Source organism: Purpureocillium takamizusanense, chromosome 1 (assembly GCF_022605165.1).
Source record: "Purpureocillium takamizusanense chromosome 1, complete sequence".
NCBI lineage: Eukaryota > Fungi > Ascomycota > Sordariomycetes > Hypocreales > Ophiocordycipitaceae > Purpureocillium > Purpureocillium takamizusanense.
This window is the reverse complement of record NC_063068.1, coordinates 5,559,377-5,581,509: the sequence shown is the minus strand read 5'-3', so window position 1 is coordinate 5,581,509 and position 22,133 is coordinate 5,559,377. Positions and strand designations below refer to the sequence as shown.

General features: G+C 59.0%; 4 protein-coding genes across 4 annotated transcripts; 2 read left to right on the top strand and 2 right to left on the bottom strand.

The window, feature by feature from the left end:
• JDV02_001695 (uncharacterized protein) lies at positions 1-3,837 on the top strand. Its single transcript, XM_047982644.1, has 2 exons — positions 1-2,037; positions 2,108-3,837. Exons 1-2 carry the CDS (start codon positions 958-960, stop codon positions 3,254-3,256), a joined length of 2,229 nt encoding a protein of 742 aa, XP_047838610.1. The 5' UTR covers positions 1-957; the 3' UTR covers positions 3,257-3,837.
• A 1,578-nt stretch (positions 3,838-5,415) lies between these two features.
• JDV02_001694 (uncharacterized protein) lies at positions 5,416-8,001 on the bottom strand. The gene is made up of 2 exons (XM_047982643.1): positions 7,501-8,001; positions 5,416-7,363 (listed from the first exon to the last, which is right to left on the bottom strand). The coding sequence occupies exons 1-2, from the start codon at positions 7,673-7,675 to the stop codon at positions 5,883-5,885; spliced, it is 1,656 nt and encodes a 551-aa protein (XP_047838609.1). The 5' UTR covers positions 7,676-8,001; the 3' UTR covers positions 5,416-5,882.
• A 2,373-nt stretch (positions 8,002-10,374) lies between these two features.
• On the top strand, positions 10,375-14,000 carry MSU1 (Exoribonuclease II). The gene is made up of 3 exons (XM_047982642.1): positions 10,375-10,554; positions 10,627-10,985; positions 11,052-14,000. Exons 1-3 carry the CDS (start codon positions 10,435-10,437, stop codon positions 13,696-13,698), a joined length of 3,126 nt encoding a protein of 1,041 aa, XP_047838608.1. The 5' UTR covers positions 10,375-10,434; the 3' UTR covers positions 13,699-14,000.
• A 433-nt stretch (positions 14,001-14,433) lies between these two features.
• On the bottom strand, positions 14,434-18,511 carry REG1_1 (protein phosphatase regulator). Its single transcript, XM_047982641.1, has 2 exons — positions 16,724-18,511; positions 14,434-16,667 (listed from the first exon to the last, which is right to left on the bottom strand). Exons 1-2 carry the CDS (start codon positions 17,425-17,427, stop codon positions 15,638-15,640), a joined length of 1,734 nt encoding a protein of 577 aa, XP_047838607.1. The 5' UTR covers positions 17,428-18,511; the 3' UTR covers positions 14,434-15,637.
• Between the last annotated feature and the right edge of the window lie 3,622 nt (positions 18,512-22,133).

The window sequence follows — 22,133 nt, the reverse complement described above, 5'->3', positions numbered from 1 at the left end:
TGGGTACCCACTTGATTGCAGCGCCTCTCTCTCTCTCTCTGTCTCCCACCCTCGCTCCTTCCCTCTCCCATTGCTCTCCAGTTCAAGCAGGATCTCGCCTCCTTCCCGGATCGGGACCGACTTCCTCCCCTGCCTGCCTTGTGCAGTTGTAGCTACTTTATTCATCCAATCTTCCCCTCCCTCCTTCGTCCTCTATTCTCTGTCCTCTATTCCGCAACGACGACCAAGAGGCGGCGGCCAGATGCCCATGCACCACTGCCGTCCCCCCCCACAACGTCATGCCCCAAGGCCTTCAGCGACTGTGCACTCCGACTCATACAACAAGCTCTCACGTCCGCTCCACTGCTCCCTGTGCTGGCGCTGCGTGCCGGCGACAGCTGCTGCTTGCGGCCGAATTCCACCACCCCGAGGGGTTGAGACAAAGCCCCGCGTACGCCTGCGGACCCCCTTTCTGACGTTCCGTCCCCATCGGCATTATCGGTTCCTCATCCGTCCAGGCCTCGCCGGCGCGAGGCGAAGAAAAAGCAAATCTGAACGGCCACAATCGGACTCGCAGCGGCGCAGAAGCAAAACTGGCGCAGCGCAGCCTGATCTACTGGTACTAGCACCCCTAGTAACTTGGTCGCCAGAAGGCAAAAGAGGGGCTCCCTGGCTGCAGGAAAGCAGCCCAGGTAAGCACCAGAGGGCTCCAGAAAACCATTGCCCAGGGGAAAGCAACGGCAGCCAGTGACAGCCCCTGCCCGACACGAGGGTGTTTGCTGCCGTAAACGCTGCACGGCCCAGCGCCTGCACTTTGCTCCTCCACCAACGGCCCCAGCCCTGGAACGCAGCTCGATCGAGGCGGCTTTGGCTGCTCTCTCGGCTCGCGATTAAAGCAACAATTAATTGACTTGCTCTCCCGGATCCCAGCGCATCAGCCTCAGACGCGGGCGGCCGCCCATTCGCTGCCCGGGAGCGATGCTGCCGTCTCCCTCGTCGGCGCCCGCCCATCTTTGCGACAGAGCCAACCACGACTGGGCCAACGGCGACAGCGACTCGGCCTGCTCGCCGTGGAACAGCGACGACGGTCCGTGCAGCTGCGACCAGCGCGCCGACACCGAATCTGTCAGTGCCGGCGCCGCCGCATCGCTCGCCTCCAGATACCCCGGGAGGAACGTGCACCCCGACGCCGGCCAGCACAGCGGCGCCCGACCTGACGACCACCGCCGCCGGCGCCCGGGCAGAGCTTCCGTCATGCCCAATGCATCCGTCACCTGCCGTCGTCGAGAAAGCCAATGCATGGTTCCCGACGAGCCTGACTCGAGCCTGGGCGACAGCTACAGCGAAGCCCAATGCCTGTACCACAGCACCCTTCAGCCACCTCTTGGCCAGCAACGTCCTCGAGACGGTGACCACCTGGACATGAGCGACAGCGACGGCGGCGCACCGCTCGATGACATACTAGTCGCCATGGACGCGGGCGACGCCGAAGTGCACTCTGAGTCAGAGTCGGAAGCCAATGCAGTCGAATTCGCTGATGACGACGAGGCCGACGACATGTTCGGCGCCGACGAGACTGCCCCCGACGAGCCTCCAGCGATACCCAACTTCAACCTAGACATGAATCTACCTCCTCTTTCTTTTAACGTCTACCCCGGTGGTCAATTGCCGGAGAACATCTGGCCGCTCCCCATGCCGGATTTCGATGAGGTGCCCGTGCCTGCCATGGCAGACCCGAACTTCCCCCCTCAGCTCAGCAACCCGAACCCAAGCATACTCGGATCGACAAACCTCTGCCTGGTTGACTTTCTACGCGACTGGGTGAACCAGACTCGCCTTGCGCGTCCCTCAAGGAGGAGAGCGCCTCGTCTCGCCGAGGTGTACAGGCAGGCCCACGCTGAGGTCAAGCAGGTAACTTACGCGGGGCTCAAGGGCGATGAATGCGATGTGCAAGGTTTGAATTGGGCCGCCATGCAGACAACTCGTGATGCTGCGAGGGCGGCACGGCTCAACTCGTATCGAAACTACGTGAACCGGCCGGGCTCCGATCGGTGGACCGTAAGTGCAAGCCCGCATGTCGCGAAGCCGAGCAGGGAGCTTTGATTAACGTGCAGTTTGATACTCGCAGTTCTCCTCTGAGTCTCCCAAGATACCGGCTAGGGACAGCTTCTTTCGATTCAAGGCCATGGACATACGGCCTGACGCCAGCCTCGCGCACTTTCAGCTGAGGAGTGTGCTTGCGTGTCCATCGCGGACGCTAGCCTTCTACCCGAGCCCCAACGGCATCAGCCGCCTCAACCTGAGGTCCAAGAAGACGGACCTGATGGTAAACATGCGAGAGTTTCCTGCAACAGGCGGCGTGATTTCTACGCTCGACGCCAACTGTGGCGTCCTGATGGGCGGCACGTTCAATGGAGACTACTGCCTCAAGGCTCTGAACTCGGATGACAAGAGGGCATTTTCCGAAGGGCAAATATCGCCCGACGGCATCACGAACCACTTGAGGGTTCATACGTCGCGTCGGAACGCCAGGCCGATCGCCAGCATTGCTAGCAACGACTGCGGTCTTCGGGTCATGGACATCGAGACCGAAAAGTTCGTCTCTCGAAAGATGTATCCTTTCTGCCTCAACTGCTCCGCGAGCTCACCGGACCGCCGACTGCAAGTAGTGGTGGGCGACGATCCTAACGTGCTCATAATCAATGCGGAAACGGGCGAAGTCCTGCAAGAGCTGTCTGGCCATGGTGACTACGGCTTTGCCTGCGATTGGTCCGATGACGGCTGGACCGTGGCGACGGGGTTCCAGGACAAGGCGATCAAGATTTGGGATGCCCGGAAATGGTGCAACTCCAGCGGAGTGAGTGGTGCTCTGTGCACCATTCGAGCTGAGATGGCCGGCGTCCGTGGACTGCGCTTCTCGCCGCGGGGCAGCGGGAAACCGATACTGGTTGCCGCTGAGGAGGCCGACTACGTCAACTTGATCGACGCGCAAACATTTAGCTCGAAGCAAACGATCGATGTGTTTAGCGAGATTGGCGGCATTGACTTCGCCAATGACGGCCAAGATCTCAACGTGCTTTGCTGCGACCCCCATCGCGGCGGTGTGTTGCAGCTAGAGCGCTGCGGAAGAGGGCCAGACGCGTCGCTGGAGAAGGCCTGGCTGCGACTGTCAACACGATATCCTTGGCTTGTGGACCGAGACGACGAGGACGAGCTCCATCAAAGATGGTCTCGAGGCCGCGTGCCGACCTTGCTTGAAGGGCCGGAGCCATTTTAGCCTCACTTTTCAGGATACTATTATGCCGCCTCAAAATCTCGCACACCATACCCCCGGCCACCTGTTTTTGATATGGCACTGTTTTCGAGGCCATCGGCGACTCATTTGTTTTTATTTATTGATTTGGACATGGCTGTTGTTCATGTCCCACGATATATACGTTTTGGAATGCAATACCGCCATGGCTTGTTGGCGGTATTGCCTCTACCAGCTGCGCCCGTGGAGACGGACGCCCGAATTGCCTCGCCACAGCCTGGCGACGGCAACGCACACGTTTGGCCGACGAAAGCATACGCACGTGGCGATGCTCCGGGTTTCTGTCTGAATACTAGGCTCGAACGGAGCGCTTTTTATTGAGTCCCGTCTAGGGGCACGGTACACGACTTGTTTGTAATGAGAGCGGGCGTCTCGAGGAGCTGTCTATGTCTACAGACTGCATGTTTTGGATGAAAACTCTGGGAATGGATGGATGGATGCCCAAGCGGGACCTTTTGGCATGGGGTCGGGGCCTTGTGCATTGTATGAGAGGCGAAGGACTGCGAGAGATGAAATGAAGTAAATGAGTATGCGCACGCGAGCCACTTGGCCCGCATATTGAAGCGAGGAAGCACCCTTGATGATGAGTGATGAGAAGCTCGACGAGCCGCATGGGCGTAGTCCAGGCCAGGCCTGGTCTTTGCATCTGCCCACATGCATGGATGCGAGATGCGGCGCTAGATCGGTATCCTAGCCACCGCCGCCGCCGACGTGTCTGAGTTGATCGAAGACGCGCAGCGACGGGGGCCGGCCAGGCAATGCAAGGAAAAAGTATTGCCGACATGACTGACTTGGATGCCTTTCCTAGACACGCGCACGCAGGGCCAAGAAGGAAACAGGACGCGGAACGCGTTGGACCTTGCTTGTACTACGCACGAAGCAGGCCGCGCTGTGACGCTTTGCAAAGCACTCCATGCCCGTTACGGTACAGCCGAAGCCGGCATGCATGCATGCATGCATGAATGAATATCTGCGAGGGCCGGGGGCAGCCTTGTTTCGTTTCGTTTCGTTTCGTTCTAGTAGTAGCTTTTTATTAGTTGCGCCCGCGTCCGCGCGCCGGGGGGGTGGTTTCTTCATCGCCTTGGGGCTCATTACTGGGCAGCATCCGCGCGTGTGGGTCTGTGAGTCTAGACGGGATGGATGGATGATAGATGGATAGATGGATAATTCGGGGCGCGCGCGCGCGTTCATGCTTTGGCGGAGATGTCTACGCACGCTGCGCGCACCTAGTTCCTTTTCAATTTACCTATCAGGGTACTACGGACCACTTCGTACTATGTACGTACAGTACGTACGAGGTACTACTAACTGACTGGTGTTCATCTGTTGCCTTCATTTCATTTCATTTCAATTCATCTATCTATCCGTCTCCCTGGGTCTTCTTGGCGGGAAGTGGGCAGGCACGTAGCAAGTTAGTTAGTTAGCCAAGGCGCAATGCAATCTAATCTAATGAATATAAATAAGTAAATAAATAAATTGATCGCCCGATACTAACAAACTAGTAGTTCTACTACGGACCATGGAAGTTAGATTAGCATTACCGGGTAACTAAGTATTACTAGCTCTACTAACGTACTACCTACCTTGCCTTGCCTACCTACGTACATCACGTACCTCACTCAGAACGTACGCCGAGTGCCAAGTAGCTAGGTAGTAACTAGGTAGGTAAACCAAATGGGGGTGGGCGCTAGTTAACTACCACTACTAACGTACAAGTGCTGCCAAGAGGCCAAGCTTTGGGCATAATAAACGAACACACACACACACACACACACACACAATGTGCTGACCGTACGCTTCTAAACCTTACATGTCGTTGAGGAGACTTCATCTTGGACGTGCTTGAAGCGGCAGACGGCTGTGCGAACCCACTCCTCTTCTCGGCAGAGGGGGAACGAACCATGATTGCGTTCGTAAACCGTTGGGTGGGTGATTGATTGCTTGCGACTCGCGCTTCTCCCTTGGCTGAGAGAGAGCCTAATCAGGCAGGAAAAACATGGGCGTCACTGGGCGGCGCTGGTCGCTTACTACCAGAACCCTTGAGTCAACATGTCGCGTCACCACCACAGTCTGACGAGGAGAGCGCGCGTGGCCGGGCGCAGGCGAAGCCACTCGAGATTGTACGCCCACAAAAGGTGTGAAAGCAGGTCGTCCCATAATAGACACTAATAAATTACAGCCGTTGAATGAGATGGCCGAATGTACAACAAGGAAAGGACCCGCGCGCAGTCGCCGCGGACATGCAGAAACCCCCTGTCCTGAAGCTGGACACATATACACCATGCCAAAGAGGCCAAGAACTCCACGTGCACCTGATATGGAAAGTAGTCGGACCCGAGGCATCGTCCGTCCCTGGCCTCGCGGGGGAGAGCCCGTTTCGCCGCTGCCAAAAAGGCCTACCTACTCCCATCTAGAGCCTGGTGAAGCGAGGTCGAGGGCCGCGTCGCGTCGCGTCGCGTCGCAATGGCATGTCGGCGAGGGGCAGTCCGCCTGGACCGGGCCGAGTTTGGACGTTGCTTTCGTTCATATACATTCGGTAGGTTGTTACCTGGAGGCCTGCGGGAGACCCTGGCTGGTATCCACGGCCCCCTTACAGGTTGGCAAAGGCCGCGGCGGCACCCCAGTATTGCTCGCACTGGCACTTGCCAGGCTCCTTCCAGTGGTCGTCCTCGTAGGAGAAGAAAACGGTCTTGTTGCCGCAGCTCTTGCGGATCGAGGCGATGGCCTTGATCTGCTCCAACTTGCCGGGGCAGGCATCGCCGTTGCACGTGCCCTGGCTGGGCCAGCCACACTCAAGGTTGATGGCGTCCTTGCCGGGGCAAATCTTGGACAGGAGGCTGAGCTGGTTGCTGACGAAATCACCGGCCTTGTCGGGGGTCACGGCCGCGTTGAAGTACGGGTGAACGTTGGCGCCGACAATGCTGACGACGTCGCAGAGGGCGCTCGACACGTCGTTGCGCTGCCAGACGTCGAGCGTCTCCGAGATGGTGATGGGGCCCTGGTACGAGCACCTGGACTTGACAGTCTTGATGAGGGTGACGAGTTCACTGGCGGAGCAGTGGCCGTTCATGATGGCCTCGTTGCTGACCACGACGAGCTTGACCATGCTCCAGCCGTCCCAAGCGGCAAGCTTGTCAATCTGCTCCTTGATGTCGGGGGTGTCGGGGGTGCAGCCTCCCTTGACAAAGACACCGACAATCAAGTCGACGCCGTGCTTCTTGCAGGCCGAGCCAACATTCTCAAGCGTGTTGCAGTCGGTGGAGTAGACGCGGACGTTGCCGAAGCCGGCCTTCTTGAGGGTGGCAATGTCGTTGTCGACCTTGGCGGCGTCCTTGCACTGGCCGTTGGAGGGCTCGTAGGGCGTGTAGGTGATGCCGAACTGGTCGTTGTTGCTCCCGATGCTGCCCGAGGGCGTCTTGGGGGACGAGCTGGGCTTGGGCGCCTCCTTGGTGGAAGCTGGGGGAGGGGGCGGCGGCGGCGGCGGGGCCGACTTGGTAGGCCGGGGAGCCGGAGCCGGAGCCGGGGTGGTGGTGGGGAGGCCGGAGCTGGTGAAGGGGCAGTAGGTGACGTAGCCCGTCTTGGTGACGGTGATGACCTGCTCGGGGGCCGTGTAGGTGCCCGGGTTGATGGAGCTGGGGACGGGGTAGACGAGGACGGTGGACTCGGAGACGGTGTGGGTGGTGGGAGCAATGGTGTAGGTGCCGGGCGTGGGGCAGACGAAGGTGGTCTGGACGATGGTGCTGGTGGTGACGGTGCCCGAGGTCGAGACGGTGGCGACGGGGCAGATGACCGTGGTGGCCGTCTTGACGATGGTGGTGACGCCGCCGACGGTGTGGGTGCCGGGGGGCACGGCGGTGGACGTGGCGCCGCAGACCGTGGTGGCCTTGGTGACGGTGATGGTGGTGGCGGGGAACGTGTAGGTGCCGGGCGTCGGGCAGGTGCGCGGCTGAGGCGTCGGGAGCGGCACGACGACCACCTCGGTGGTGGCGGGCGGGGCCTGCGTCGGCGTCTGGGTGCGCGTGACGGTGCTGGTCTTGGTGCTGGTGGCGGTGACGGTGGAGATGGGCACGACTATATCATCATGAGGCGGGTTGGCGATGCCCCTCGAGTTAGCCCAGACCTGGTCTTGGAGGAACGAACAACGCAATAACAGCAGCACCAACAAGGCTCGCTCGGAAAAGAAACACAAGACGAGGTGTAGTACGTACGGGTAGGCTCGCCGGTAATCGTCTTCCAGATGGTGGTGCAGCCGGGGACGCAGACTTCGGCCGTGTCGTTGGCCCTCTTGGCGAAGAGGGCCTCGTGAGCATGACGGTGGTGACCACCAGCGCTGACGCTGCCCGCCATGGCCGCTAGGGCGGCGGCAGCAAACACACCCTTCATCGTGATGGATAGTAGTAGCAGTGGAGTCGTAAAACAAGAAAAAAAAAGAATGCCCGCTGAAAGAGTGAAGCGGTAAGTTGGTTGCGCGGAAGTGAACGAGAGGACGAAAGCGGTTCCGAGAGCGGCTTTCTGTTACGACGTCGGCATGGACGGTTCGTGGGGAGAAGGAGGGAAGGAAGGGGAAGCAGAACGGACGAGCGGGCGCGCCGACGGGGAGGGCAGTTATTATTGCTGCAGACGAGGCGTTCATCTTGGCTGTTCCGGGTCTGGGGAAGCCAAGCCGACAGGGGGGGGGGGGGGCGAACAAGGGTGGTGCCTCGAGGGTGCCATCGTGCCCAAAGAAAAAACCCTTGGCCCGCCACGACGGCGAGGAGCAGCGGCAGCAGCAGCAGCAGTAGCTCATCTTCGCGCCCGTCCTCCTCCACTGACTGACCGCCTCTGCTGCTGCATCGACCAGATGCCTGCCTCCCCCTCCTCCTCCGAGCAACCACAGCAAAGGGGGGGGAGGAGGCCGGTTGACCCCCTGGGCGCCAACGAGAACACACACGCGCGCCCGCCCGGCCAGAAGTAGGTAGGGATGGATGGATGGGCCACCGTCACCACCGCCGCGCTGGCTCCCTCTCCCTCTCGCGCTCCGGTTGAAGTGCTGACCGCGAATAGGGGCGTGTGGAGCCTCCAGAGGTTAGGTAATTTCCATGGTCTGGCCAAAGGGGGTCGTTGGCTCCGTCCTGGGCTGCCGTCGCCTTGGCCCGTTGCGCCAGATGAGTGGTGACAGTGGCCCTAGACGTGAAATGAAATGGCGCCCGCCCGCCCGTCGGCCGCGATGCTGCGCTGTGCTGTGCTGTGCGGTGCGGTGCGGTGCGGTGCGGTGCTGCGCAGCCCGACTGGGCCCGCCGACCGATGATGAACAAGACGCTTGCCGGGAGATGAGATGAAATCGGGCGCCCGCCCACTCACCACCACCCACCGTGCTTGCGTCGTCGTCGTTGCCGCCGCTGTCGCCCCTTGCTTCCTTGGCGAGCCTGATCCAGAGTCATTCCACTTTCCCGCCGTCCTGTCGTGGATCATGTTGCTGCTGGTACTGCTGACTACCCTGTCCAGTCAGCCAGTCCGTCCGTCAGTCAGTCAGTTCCGTTGCTTCCAGGGAGTCAGGGTGAATCATCCAACAAGGCTTTGTCCCCCCCCTTTTCTCTGGCCCACGCTGCCCGGGGTGGGCCTGAGCTAACTATTCTTCCGCTCCCTGCTCAGTCAGTACCTGCATCTGTCTGTTCCTGGTCTTGACCATATTGGGCCATTGGTGCGACCATGGCGGCCAGGCCCCATGTCTTCAGCCCCCCCGAAAGCCACCCACATTTGCCGTTCCTCATCCTCTCATCAAATCGTCCGCATCGCAGCTCCCAGCAGCCCAAGGCTTCCAGGCGTTTGCACTCTCGGTTCCGGACAGTAGTTAGTAGTTACCGTACATGTGTGCGTGCGCCAATCAATCGGGCACCACGAGCCGGCATCCGATCAGTGCGGGTTGTTTGTTTCTCTCCGTACCCGTTGTCCGGGCGGGTGCTCAAGATTCCGAACGGCTGGTAGTACTTCCTAATTGATTGTTAGGTACCCTGCTCCTCGCCACGGCCGGGACCCTCCCTCTCTTGTCTTGGCTGTCGACAACGCAGCAAGGGCCAGTCGAGGCGCAGCGGCCGACGTGCCAGACAAGCCGGAAGAGGAGGGGCGCTGCTTACTCGGGACACTGTCCAAACCTGATCGCCCGTCCGAGCCTCACCTCCATTTGCGAACGTGTTCCCAGGTAACTAGCCCACTGCTAATAAAAGAAACCCGGCTCATCTGCATGCTCATCTGCAATGCCCGTCTGCTTGCTCTTCTGGATGAGATCTAAATGACGGGCGCCACCGACCCGTGCCCACGAGCAGCCGCCGGTACTTGGCATCTCTGCAGCGGCTGCCGCTTCGCGTTGTGACCGTCAAGACTCAAGACTCGACGTGCATGTTGAGCAATCGATCGTTCACGATTCGAATCGGCGGTGATCGTCCAGGAGCCAGTTCCGTCTGTGCAGATCCTGAGCCCAACCGAGCTTTGTGCACCTGACCATGGCCTTCTCCCCGCGTCGCTTGCTGTTGGTCCTAGCCTACCTTCACCCTCCAGACGCTGCTCGGAGCGTCCATTCGAGCCTACGAATCGTCATGTTCCACTTGGCTTGCCTCTCGTATTTCGTCAGTCAGCCACTCCAGCTGCGTCGGCTGCTCGCGATGAAATGATTGCCCTAGTCGCCGATTGGCCTCGTTGGTTCGTTGCATCGACGTGGCAAGGCCGCACGCAATGACTGCCCGGGCGCCTTCGAACACAGTAGTCCACGTCCGCGGTACATACAGCACTACGATAATTCGACCGTACTGTAGATGGCAGCTTAGATTCGTTCCGTTAAGTGCTGTGCAGTGCGATTCGAGATGAAGTTGGGAATGACACGACAATGGGAGGATGTACAAGGAAGGTGTTAGGACTACTTGGGTACTGGCTGTGGTGCTCGTACGGAATACCTTAGTACCTATTCCACGGATCAGGTAGTAGCGACGCTCGACGTATCTTGTATAAGTTCGTACCTCCTGCAAGTGCGGTCATGTGACAGCGCGACCTGCGACTGCTCCACCCCCCCCCCCAAAAAAAAAAACCTGGCACCTGGTGACGCGCGACGACTTTTCTCATGGGCCTGCTTGCGACTTGTCGATTCCAAGGCAGCCGCAGCCAACTTCGCCATGATTCACGCCTCTGGACGGCCCTTTATTTGTCGGCAATGTCTCGCTCGTCGACTGAGCAGTCCAAGGGCGCCGCGCCCATCCGAGACGCCAAAGTTGATATTTGTCGCGACATATAGAGTCTGGCCCCTCCACCTCCCCATCTCTGGCTCTCGGTATGGGCATCCGCTGACGTTAGCCCTTTGTCGGCAGAAATGGGCGAGTACGCAGAACGTGCCTCCCTCGGGGCGTATAAACATACCCAAGGCTCCGTCAGACAAGAGTTCTACGGCCGACCGCGAGCGAAAAGTACCTATTCGCGAACGCCTACAGCAGTGGGCAGCTGAGCAAGGCCAGCAACACGCTCTCACCTTGCCCCCAGACATCTTCATGTATGGGACCATTTCCAACAGCCTCAGTCGAGCTGAATCGACTGGGTCGTCGGCTCTGGATCAGCTCAAACCGGCTGATTCGAGCTCGCCAGACGGCGTGGGCGGCGAACGAGACCAGGAAGACTCTGAGCTGGCAGTAGCAGTCGATTCAAGAGAACCAGGTGATCTTGTGGAGCTCAGGTACGGTCTAGCCGTTTTCTTTCGTTGAATGCATTCCTGATGGCTGATCCCGCATCCCGTAAACAGTCAGAGCGGCTCGAGAATGCCCATTTTCGCTGTATATCTTGGCTTCTTCGGCAATCGCAATCACTTCTACGCCGTCAATGGCAAATGGATCACTAGCACGGGCTTCACGTCATTGTTCGCAGTGTCCAATTTTGCGACGCCCTCAGAATTGGATGCGGTGCTTGCCAAGATCCGGAGCGGCGCGACACCAGAGGACTTTGACGAGCTGCGACGACTGGATAGTGGCCCGTCCCGAGAAGACGGCATTGTCTTGATCAATAGGATGCATGACTTTCTCAGAAAATCAGAGTTGATATATCAAGCGAATCTTGCGAAGCTGGAAGGTGCCCGCACGCTGCTGTCCAACTCCCGCAGCATTCAGTATCTCAGCCTATTCGAGATTGCAGACGCTCTCCTACCAGCGAATCTCAAGGGCGACGACGGCTTCCACGCTACCGCGCTGTACGCTGTGCATACCGCCGTATATCGCAACGAGGCGGGGTTTGTCCCCCTAGGCCCCTCCACCGACTGCCACCGTCGTGATCATCTATTTGAGGTGTTTCCGCAAAACTTCACTAGCATCATCGACGGAGTGGCCATGATGGTGCGCGAATACACCGAAGCCAGCATGAAGCACTCGAGGCCTCTTTATCCGGCTGAGCTGGAGGAAACCACGCTCGGCCGATTTGTCCTGCAGGCGCGAGAGGTCGTCTCGCGCAATCGTCAACATCGAGAATGGACGCCTCACGGCATTCTAAAGCCGTCGTCTGCTTCAGATCTGCCCAAAGTGGAATGGAGTCCGCCAAGCAAGGACGTCATTACCTTCTTAGAATGGTGGGCAAGCTACAACGTGTTTGACGCGGGCTCCCGCTATCACTCTTATGGCGCGCTCATCCTGCGGGCGCTGGGTCTTTACCAGGACGTGCCCCTCGACCAAAGCACTGCTTGGACTTTTCTTCAGGAGAGTGGGATTATCGCCCCTTGGGAAATTCTTTCGCGCTACAGAGTACGGTTCCCTCATGTCACAATAGACAGGGGCGGGGGTCTCGTGCGTGACCAGCCGAAAGACCTTGAACAGTCGATGCGGCTCGATATTGCAGCAGACGCGAGGAGGCGGAGATCTGGCGCCACCATTTTCTGCATCGACGCCCCATCCACAGTCCTCATAGACGACGGCGTTTCTTTGGAGTATACCGACAAGGCGGATGAATACTGGATACATGTTCATGCAGCGGACCCTGCGTCCGCCATTGCTCCAAATTCGGAGCTCTGTAAGTTCATGGAGCTCATCCCTGAGAATATCTATCTCCCGGGGCATTTTCAAGCCATGATACCTTCAGAGCTTGGCGAGGAAGACTCCAAGGACTACAGATCCGAGGGCCTCACTACAAGATTCTCACTTCGCTCTGGGGCACCGGCTCTCACGTTCAGTGCCAGGGTCAACGAGGCTGGCGACATTCTGGACCAGAGAATCGAGCCCAGCGTGCTCGACCAGGTCAAATACTTGGATCCCAAGGACGTGTCGTTGTTCTGCGACGAACCTCCTTCTCCACCGTTCCATGGCTATCATCTGTCAGTGGGAACGCCTCCGGCCCATGGAGAGGTCCTCCCCACACGCTCCATCACGGCGACTGGGGACCTAGATACCGCCGAACAAAATGATCTTCTGACCTTGTATCGGCTGGCCGAGGCGATTAAGCAAAAGCGGCTACTCAAAGGGGCGTGGCCGTATTTCTTCCCCAGACCTACAGTCTCTGTGGCGTTCAACAACGACTTCCCGGACGGTAATTCAACAGAGGAGACGACAAGGCTCCCTGCGGATCCATACATCGAAGTTGGGCAAGGGGAATCCAATGGCTGTTCCGTCGTGGCAAATTCGATGGTGCTAGCTGGACACATCGCTGCGCGGTGGTGCTCGGCTCGCGGCATTCCAGTTCCATATCGTCGGGACGTCAAGACGGCCCAGAATTTTGCCACAGCCTTTGATTACGCAACAAGGGAGATATACCCCCTCATTCACAAGGGCATCGAGCCGACTCCTGGGCAGCGGCAGGAGCTGTTTAAGCTGACAGGGGGTATCGAGCTTTCATCACAGCCAGGCCCGTACTTCTTGCTTGGTCTAGACATGTACGCGAAGGCCACGTCCCCGCTTAGGCGCTTCTCGGACCTCGTCGTCCACTGGCAGATACACGCAGCCCTGGCCCATGAACGACAGCTGCAGCGTGCGATGGATCCGGCCGTGGACGACATTGGAAAGATTTTACCATTTACAAGTGCGAAGCTGGCAAATACCTTGCCACTTCTGCAAGTGCGTGAGAGGATGGCGAGGGCAATGGCCCGGGGCTCTCTGGACTGGGTCCTCATTGCCTTGGTTAGAGCCTGGCGGTTCGAAGGCACGGCACCGCGAACCTTGAAGTTTAGCGTTGGCACCCGTTGGCGACAGGGCCTCGTTGGTCGGCTCGACATGTTCGACCTCCCCGCGGTGCTGGACATTGCCGGGCTGGACGGCTTGTGCCTCGTCAAGGACGTGAAAGTGGGCGACGAGTTTGAGGTGGAGCTCGTCGACGTCAACGTGCACTCGCGGCAGATCCTCGTCCGGGCCACGCGATACCTCGGTGGGGGTGACATTGGTGGTAGGCAGCCGTCACAGACGCAACCATCAGCCTGAGCGCCGGTCGGTTACGCACCAGCCGAGGCCCACGCTGACGACAGGGCTGGGCGCATCGTGGTCACAAGGTTGGCTGGCTTTGGTGGAGAGCCGTCGAGCGTCGACCCACGATGGGGGAAACGGACCACCGGCGGGCTTCATGCGCGCGCCCCCCATCTGATTCGCTCCCCCGCATTTTCGTTACCCCAGACTCTTCCCCATCCAGCGGCCGCCTGACCAGGGCATCCCACGACGACGACGGCCCTGTTGGGGAGCCCCAACAAATTCTCGCCAGGCCGCCGTTTGGCCGCCACAAGAAGCGGAATCGAAGGGGGGGGGGGGCAAGGGGGGTTTGTGTGTGCATGCCCGCGTCATAGGGGTCCACGCCAGTCTGCCCCGCCGTGTCTCGTCGACTGCACCCAGCCAAGCCACGCTGTGACGAGTACGAGTACGGGGGTGTTCCCTCGGTGCTGCACCCCGTACAGGACTGTACAGTATCGATCGAGGCTGAACGGACCCGTCGTGTCATCGGGGTATACCTCTACAAAGTGTGGTAGCGCGAGCGATCCCGCTGAGGAGGGTGGCGGTCGCAGGCACGACATCGAGACGGTGAGCCTGTGTCTCGGGGGATTGCGCGTACAAACAGCAGGAAGCGTTGATAGAATCGAAACCCCCCTCACCGCAAATGCCCCCTACCTCGGTCATTCAGCGCGTGTACATCACGTCATTGCTCTCATTGAACCGCACTGCCCGTATGCCATGTGTGTGTGTGTGTGTACTGTATGTCATTGCCTTTTGTCTTTTTTCTGTATCACCTCGTGATGTTGTGTTCGCCACCCTCCCCGCCGCGACGCGCCATGTAGTACGAATGGATACTCTGCCTGACTGAGTGAGCGCCCATGCGTGCATCGGAGGCCTGCTGTCCCCCCGGTTCCCGAACCTTCGCCCCGGCCATGCATGCCCTCGGAGCAAACAAGGAAACGAAAAAAAACCCCAAGATAGTATAGCAAGCCGGCTCGGACAACTTTTCCTTCCCAAACAAACAGCAGAAACAGGAGGATACAGATAACGCAGGCCCAAAACAACAAACGCGAAAAAAGACGTGCGATGCCGTCGAACGGGGGAGGGGAAACAGCCGCCCGCCCCGTCCTCATCAGATCCCGCCAGGAACGCCCAACCGTGCTCGCAAGATACAGCCCCTCCTACTCGTCGCCCTCGCCTCCCACGCTACCAATCCTCCCCCCGCAGAGTCGTAGTAGTAGTACGTATCTTTCGATCCGCCGCTGTACCGGATTTCCTCTGCCGCCCCATGCTGTAAGTATTCAAAGAGTTGAAAACAACAAGAACAAAATACACAAACCACCCGCAATGCTCTGCATAAAAGACAAGCCTTCAAAAAGGCAATATACAGTATGAACAGAAAAAGCAGAAAGTCGTGAGGCCGTTAAAATATGCGAGGTCGCGCGCGCTGTCCAGATGTGGACTCGAGCACGTCTGAGACGTGACCAGGAACCCTCCCCTCCCCCATGCAGGCAAGGTCAGCAGACCTCGTGACTTCCCTTGTTGGAGTCAATCCACCCCCCCGGCGGAATCTGGGAACACCTGCACCCCGACGTGTGCGGCCGGTTCATGTGCCTCGTCCCGCCCGTACCGGCTCATTGGCGCGCCCGAGGCCGGGGACTTGAGCCCCTTGTGGCGGTGTAAGAGGTCTTGTAGCACCTGGGATTGCAGGATAGCCAGGTGTACAGTATACTGTACTGCACTGGTGAGCCCCGCGTTGGCAGGCAAGGCTGGCGATCAAGGTCGCTCCGCCGCACCGACCATGCATAATGGCACGCTGTCCCTCCAGGTAGGTAGTAACACGTCGGGCGCACATATGATCTTGTACGACGTAGCACGACGCGGGTGATACATTGCTGTTCTGCAGGCAAGCTGGCGTAGGTTCCCCTCGTTGGCAAGGTTACTTCCTCCAGCCGACATTCCAGATGACATGCGCAATGTCTCGTGCCGTATTGACAGTGTCGATGACACGACCCAAAATGCCGTCTCCGGCAGATGGATCTCCTTCCTCGCACGGCATGAACATGCCAGAGGGCGTCCGGCGCATCCCAACTGGCTCGTCGCACAGGCTCCCCGTGGACGTGGACCGGGATAAACCGTTGCCGGGAGGTGATCGCCAACCGAATGCACTGGCGTCAGGAGCATCTTCCATGTCGTCATCCTCCTCGCCAAAGTAGAAGTCGGAGGGTTGCTTGGTGGGCCGTAGGGTCTCCTGAGAGGAAGACGGCGAGAGTATGGGACTGCGGTAGACTCCAGTGCTGTGCTTCATGGCACTGTCCAGCTCTGGAGTGTCCTCCCGATACTTGAGCGTCGTCGAGGGTAGCTTGGCAATGGTCTTCCCTTCTGGCTGAACGACCTTCTTCGTTTTCCTCTTCGATGACGGGCCTCGCTTCTTAGCCTTGACACGCTTCATCATGACGCCGCCATCGTCCGAGTCGCTGCCTTCGTCGTAACGATCCATGTCAACATCGTCATCCTCGTCGCCCTTGACCTCGACGGCGATGCATTGTTCCACCTGCTCATTGAAATGAATATGCTTCCGCTCAGGGAACGGGGAAGACATCCCAGACGAGTCAGTTGACTGGGCCACGGAGCTGTTGTTTCCCTGGCTCAGCCTTCTCGTGGACAAAGGATAGGTGACGTAGCAATCCGTGTTGGCGCGCGATATGTTGGGCCGCAGTGCGCTTTTCCTTGTTTCCTGAGCCTGAACTGCAGCCGTGGCCTGCTTGAGGAGTGATGCAGCCGTGATGGACCTCTGTAGCATGAGCTCCGACATGCTCCGCTTCTTGAGGATAGGCTTTTTGTTGAGGTTAACCAGAGACTCCGACTTAGATAGGGTCGAGCTCGATGGCTCTGTCTGAGTCGGGTTTAGGCGGTTTGATCCAGATTGCAGGGGCCCATAGAGCCATGTGACGTCGCAATCCTTGAGCCTATCAATCAAGTCAGTGGCATGGTCACGCAGCTCGTGCAACGGTCAAGGACTCACCAATTTAGCTCCTCGGGCGAAATCGTCTTCAGCTTATTCTTGGCCTTCATCCACGTCCTCCAAGAGGCATTCTCCAAGCGCTTGCTGTTGGGAAACTCATCTCGTTTTGATATTATGTACCGCCACGAAGACCATATGTCCTCCTCCTTCCACTCGTGAGATAGGTAGTCCACCTGTCGCGAAGGTTTACTTGAGACGGCACTGTCATCCTCGGCATGTTCCGGGCACTCGGGCGTGTCGGGACCCGAGGCTACTCCCGAGGTGTCGGGCTCTGCCGGAGACACCGTATACGAGTCCCCGGTCTTGGGACTCGGAGGCGGCTCGAGGTTATCGTCGTGTTGTATAGTCGGCGGCAGGAAGAACTTGTCTTGGGATAAGAGGGGCGGGTTAAAGTGGTCATCAGATGTTTCGTCGAAGGCGAGAGCCTCGTCATACTCGGAGGCTATGGAGAGGTTGCTGGCTGGTGTTGAGGAGAAGGAGATATCGGTGGATTCAGCCTGAATGACCGGGGGCGGTGACGACGGAGCGGAGGAGTGGTCGGATTCAGCGTACGACTTGGAGGGCATCGCATACTGGCTGTGGATGTTGGGGTTTGGCTGACGATACGAGGCCGGCGCGGCGACCAGGTTCGACTGGGACTGTGAGCGGCGCATCGACGAGGAGATGAAATGATTGCTGTACTCGGAGGTGAGGACAGCTGCCATTGTGCGACGCGTGAGATTAAATCTGCGAGACTGGCCGACGCTGGAGAGACGCCGTAGTGCCAGGGAGGAGCCAGTGAGGCTAGAGACTCATGGGTGAGGCCTCGAGAAGAGAAGCGGTGGGCGATGCAGGCAAGAAAAGTCAACGGCCAACAGAGAAAAAAAATACAGAGATGTGCGAGGCAGTGGCGTCGAATGCGCGTCTGAGACTCGTCTGGGCCTCAAGTCGCGGGGAAGACAGACCGGGGACAGGCTTGTTGGTGTCCGGGGAGGAAGGGAGGGGGGCCAGCGATAACGAACGTCGATGATGCGGATAGATAGGCGGGCGGCTGAGACGATTCTGGGGTACTGCAGAACGAGGCCCCGAGGGTGTGGGCTGGCTGATATGGAGACGACGTCGAGCAGATAAGAGGACGATGCTGTCTTCGCCTGAAGGGACGGACGACGAGCAAGGAGACGACGAGGGCGCGTTGCCAGGGGCGTGTGTGACAAGGCAGGCGGTCGGTGCCCACGGCGAAGGCCCTTCTCGGTGAGCGATCGGCACGGTGTCGCGATATGCTGCAGGGTGATGCAATGCGTTTAGAGGCCGAGCGAGAGTGAGAGAGATTGAGGGAGGAGGCTTTTCAGACAAGGGCGACGGGCGAGTGCCGAGTGAAGAAAAAAAAAAAGGAGGACGACGACCAACGACGTGAAGGAGGACGTAAAGAGGCGAGGTAGGGGAGAGCGCGGGTAGAACAGGATGAGGAGCAGAGCAGGGAATGGAATTCCCTTACCTTATGGAGGTGAAGGCGAAAAGTCGAATCCTTGCCACGGGTTGGGAGGCGCTCGACTGCCCCCGGCTGGGTGCCCCCCGTCTCTGAAGTGCCAGTTAGAGAGAGAGAGGCCCCCCTCCCACGCCCAGCGAGAGCGAGCCAACCTGAGATGGGTACGTCCAAGGTACCCAGGGCAGGGTGCTAAGCCAAGGTCAGTCAGTGGCCACGTCTGGGATGGGAGTGGAGGCGGGTGCAGGGCCGATCGACGTTTGGGACTGGTGCAACGGAGGTTGGTGGCAGCAGTGGAAGAAGCCCTGGAAGCAGGTGGTGGGAGGGCACACCTACAGTAGGCAAAGGACGAGAGGCATGGCATGAATGGTTGTTGGATGGATGGCATGGGCAGATGAGTGGATGGGGGGGGGGGTCCGGCCAGCCGGTTGCAGCACGCACTGCCTAATGCCACTCACTCACTGTGCGCGTGCCAGGCGGTGCAGAGGGCGTCGGATGGCCCTCCAGAAGGGCCCCTAAAGGCCGGTATCCAGTTCAAGTCCCCCCCCGGCACCCCCTGCCAGTGCACTGGTGGCCCCACTCACCCAGCTCTGGGCGGCGGCATGGCGGGGTGGAGGGAGGCTTGCAGGGGCCCCGCTCGGACGGAAGACAGGGCAGTCCACTGGCATCCCATCCCAGCCAGCCATGCCACGCCAGGCAAAGCCCGACAGCGATGAAGTGGAGGTGGGAATGGCATCTCGGTGGCACGGGCGGGCTGCCCGCAGCGCCGCCTGGGCCAGTAGTTCCAGCGCGTTTTCCATCCCTTGATCGATGGCTGTTGTTGAAGGTATTCTGCCTCATCTGTGCTGCGGGTTAGTGAGTGCCTGCTGCCCTGCCCTGCCCTGCCCTGCCTACCTGCCCGAGCACCTCTTTCTTACCTTTGTCACAAGGAAAGTACTAACGCACCATCAATACTAACCTACTGGTAGTACTACAGGCGCACCGGGGCAGACAGCGCAGGTGTATTGTAGTAGGTTAGTACTACTATAGGTACTGTAGGTTCTTTCCGTCCACAGCCCGGCACCTTCTCACCTCGGCGGGGTCGCGGCTGGTGGCCACTTCACTCACCTCGCGGGCGCCGCAAGCCCAGACCCAGGGCCCAGACGGGCCCGCCATCCGCTAGCCAAACCCAGCATGGCTGGCAGCGTGATGATTTTTTGGCCGCCCTTGCGCAATTCGTTCCATTCGCCGCCGCCGCCGCCCCGGTCTGTTTTTGTGCTGTTCTGACACCCGCTCGTGTCGCTTTCATCGAGGCCCAGGCACCGCACCGACCGTGCGACCGAACAAGTGACTCGGGTCTGTGGTCGTCGGATGCCGTTCGGTTCGTCCGCGGTGGTGAATCAACGTGGCTGCGCCCCTTTGCGTCTGGCCGTCCATCCATCATCAACCGCCCAAAACGTTTCTTGCGTCCATTCCGTCGCGGCTTCCGAGACTGATTGATGAGAGTTTCCAGTAATAACCGACTGTACAGGTATAGGAACTTTGGTAATGTCATGCATGGAGAGGTCTTACTGTACGTGGCACAATGGCCAACCAGATACGTACTGTAGGTATACTGTACAGTAGATGAGAGTAGGTACCTTATTTCTGGTGCCCAATCCAATGATGATGGGCTATCCGTCCGGCCGGCGAGGTTCAAAGCTTCATTCGAGTGCCTGCGAGCAAGGCCATTTGTCCCAACTGCCGATGTCATCCACGCGGCGCTTGACATGACCCTGCCGCCCGCCCGATCGTCCATCCATGGTCGCTCCTCTCCTCCCTGCTCGCGTCGACTGCTACAAGCGGGGGAGAGAAGAGAGCACGTCTGAGTTTGCGGTAGCGCCAGCGGTACAGCTAAGTACCTGATACCTGGCGCCGCGCCTGAGGCTGCTCTTGGAGCGTGGTTCCTCGGTACCTGGGCGGGATCGCGGCGTCTGTGGCTGGGAGACGAGAGCGGCCCGGAGTGCACGATTGTGCGGACGCGGCCGACCCCTGGTCCCTTGCCTTGCTCGTGGCCAAGCGCACCGTCCTGGCACCATTTGCTTGTCCTGCTTGCTATCCATCTGTATTCAATCAGCCCAGCCCGCCGACAAAGTGGTGCGCATACTACAAGGTACTGTACAATTACGGAGTACATGCAGTCATGTCAACAAGCGCATGGAGCAGGGGTGTGTGTCCCGCTTGCTGCTCGATGGGCTCGATGCGATGCGATGCGATGCGATGCGATGCGACGCACATCGTGCATGGTGCAGCGTGCACCGCCATCAGCCACGCCTGGTGCCTTGGACGCAGCATGCTCTAGTCACCATGTTCGACACTTGCTGGTGTGTCCTAGCCTTTGGAGTCCGCCGGCCGTGCTTGCTTCCAGACCTTGCGCGGCCTCGAGCGCGAATCTGCTATCTTTGCTCAGCAGACCTCTGCCTCTCATGTGCAGGAGACCGCCACCTGAAGGCAATTCGATTTTGCCTGATTGACGGACAATAAGCTGTCCCCCGATGCGGCTGTCCGTCTCGCGGTCACGGGCTTCCTCGCTTTCCCTCTTCCCCACCGTATCGGCGGCGACTTGAGCTATATTCGCTCGTACCCAAGCGCTGAACCGACGACAGGCGAGGCCGTCAGCGAGCCGCTTTTTGCCCCTCCCTTGCCGCTGCCCACAGCGGCCCCTAGCGTGTGCATAAAAACCGGCCGAGGACGATCGTCGGCAGGGCATGGCCAAGCCCGGGTGGCCACAAGCGTGTATGTGGAGGCTGGGCGGAAACGAGGTAAACGACTGATGCTGTACAGTGCCTGGATGCGTCTCATGCTTCCATGTTTCTGCGTCATTGTTCTCTCTTGTACCCCTGAGCGGCCATGATGGTCATTGTTCGTTATCGTCAACTCTTTGCGCGGCTCTGGCATGCATTGTATCCCGCGGTGGCGGCTCCGGATGCGGCTGAGACAAAACCTGGGGCGCGGGGTTTCGCGGCCGGCGAACAACAACGGTCCCTGAGATGAGCCATCTTCGGCACTTCGTTGCCATGACTGTACAGCCCTGTACAGTGCTGCGATAGTTGCTCGCGACGAAACCATCGTGGCTTGCCCATCAGCCCCCAATATGCCTCTAAGCGCTCAGCTGCTCGGAGCCAAGTGGAGGAGACGCGAGCTTCGGAGCCACCATCACGGGCCAACAGCGGGTGGGCTTGAGGACACACGGCCGAAAGTGGGGAGACACCCTTCTTACCACCTGCTGAGGAATCTGGAGCCCCGGGAGTAACTGCAGAGGCCGAATTTGCGCTGTTGGTCCGCCGAGCCGTGATCCGCCGCCACCGGGAGACCGGGGTAATGCTGGGGACCGAGTCACTATTTTCAACGAGTGCATGCGGCAGATATTTGTCGGTCTGGCAGCGAGGAGCATCCATCGCCCTAACAGACTGCCGAAGAGACCAGAATCCTCAAAAATGTTGTCAAGAAATCAAAGGCAAGGTACGGGCCCAAAGTTAACTACGTGGGAGTAAGGGAAGCACTAGGTAAGGTAGTTGGCAAGGAATGACCGAGGACAACGTGATGGCGTCTCTCATTGGCAGGCGTCCAGGCCCAGCAGTCCATCGTACCTACCTGCTACTAGGGTGTGCATAGAAGCGCAGCGCAGGCAGCAGAGGTACAAGATTAAAGGTACTACAGGCAACACAGCAACCAGGCATAAGAAAATAAGGTAGCTGTGAAGGAGTTCGTGCAAGTGCTCGGTACGGTGCAGTGCATGCAGCACATTAACTGCCCTACCTTAGCAAGGTGCGGTAGGGTATATTCGCGCCCGGATGCTCCTTTGGACATGCTACAGTACATGCATTACCAACTTATATCACGGCGAATGTCTACATACTATACCTGTATAGGTACCTGCGGTACCAGTACGCACGTACTTTACGCTTCAGTGGTGGCCCGAGGAGAAGT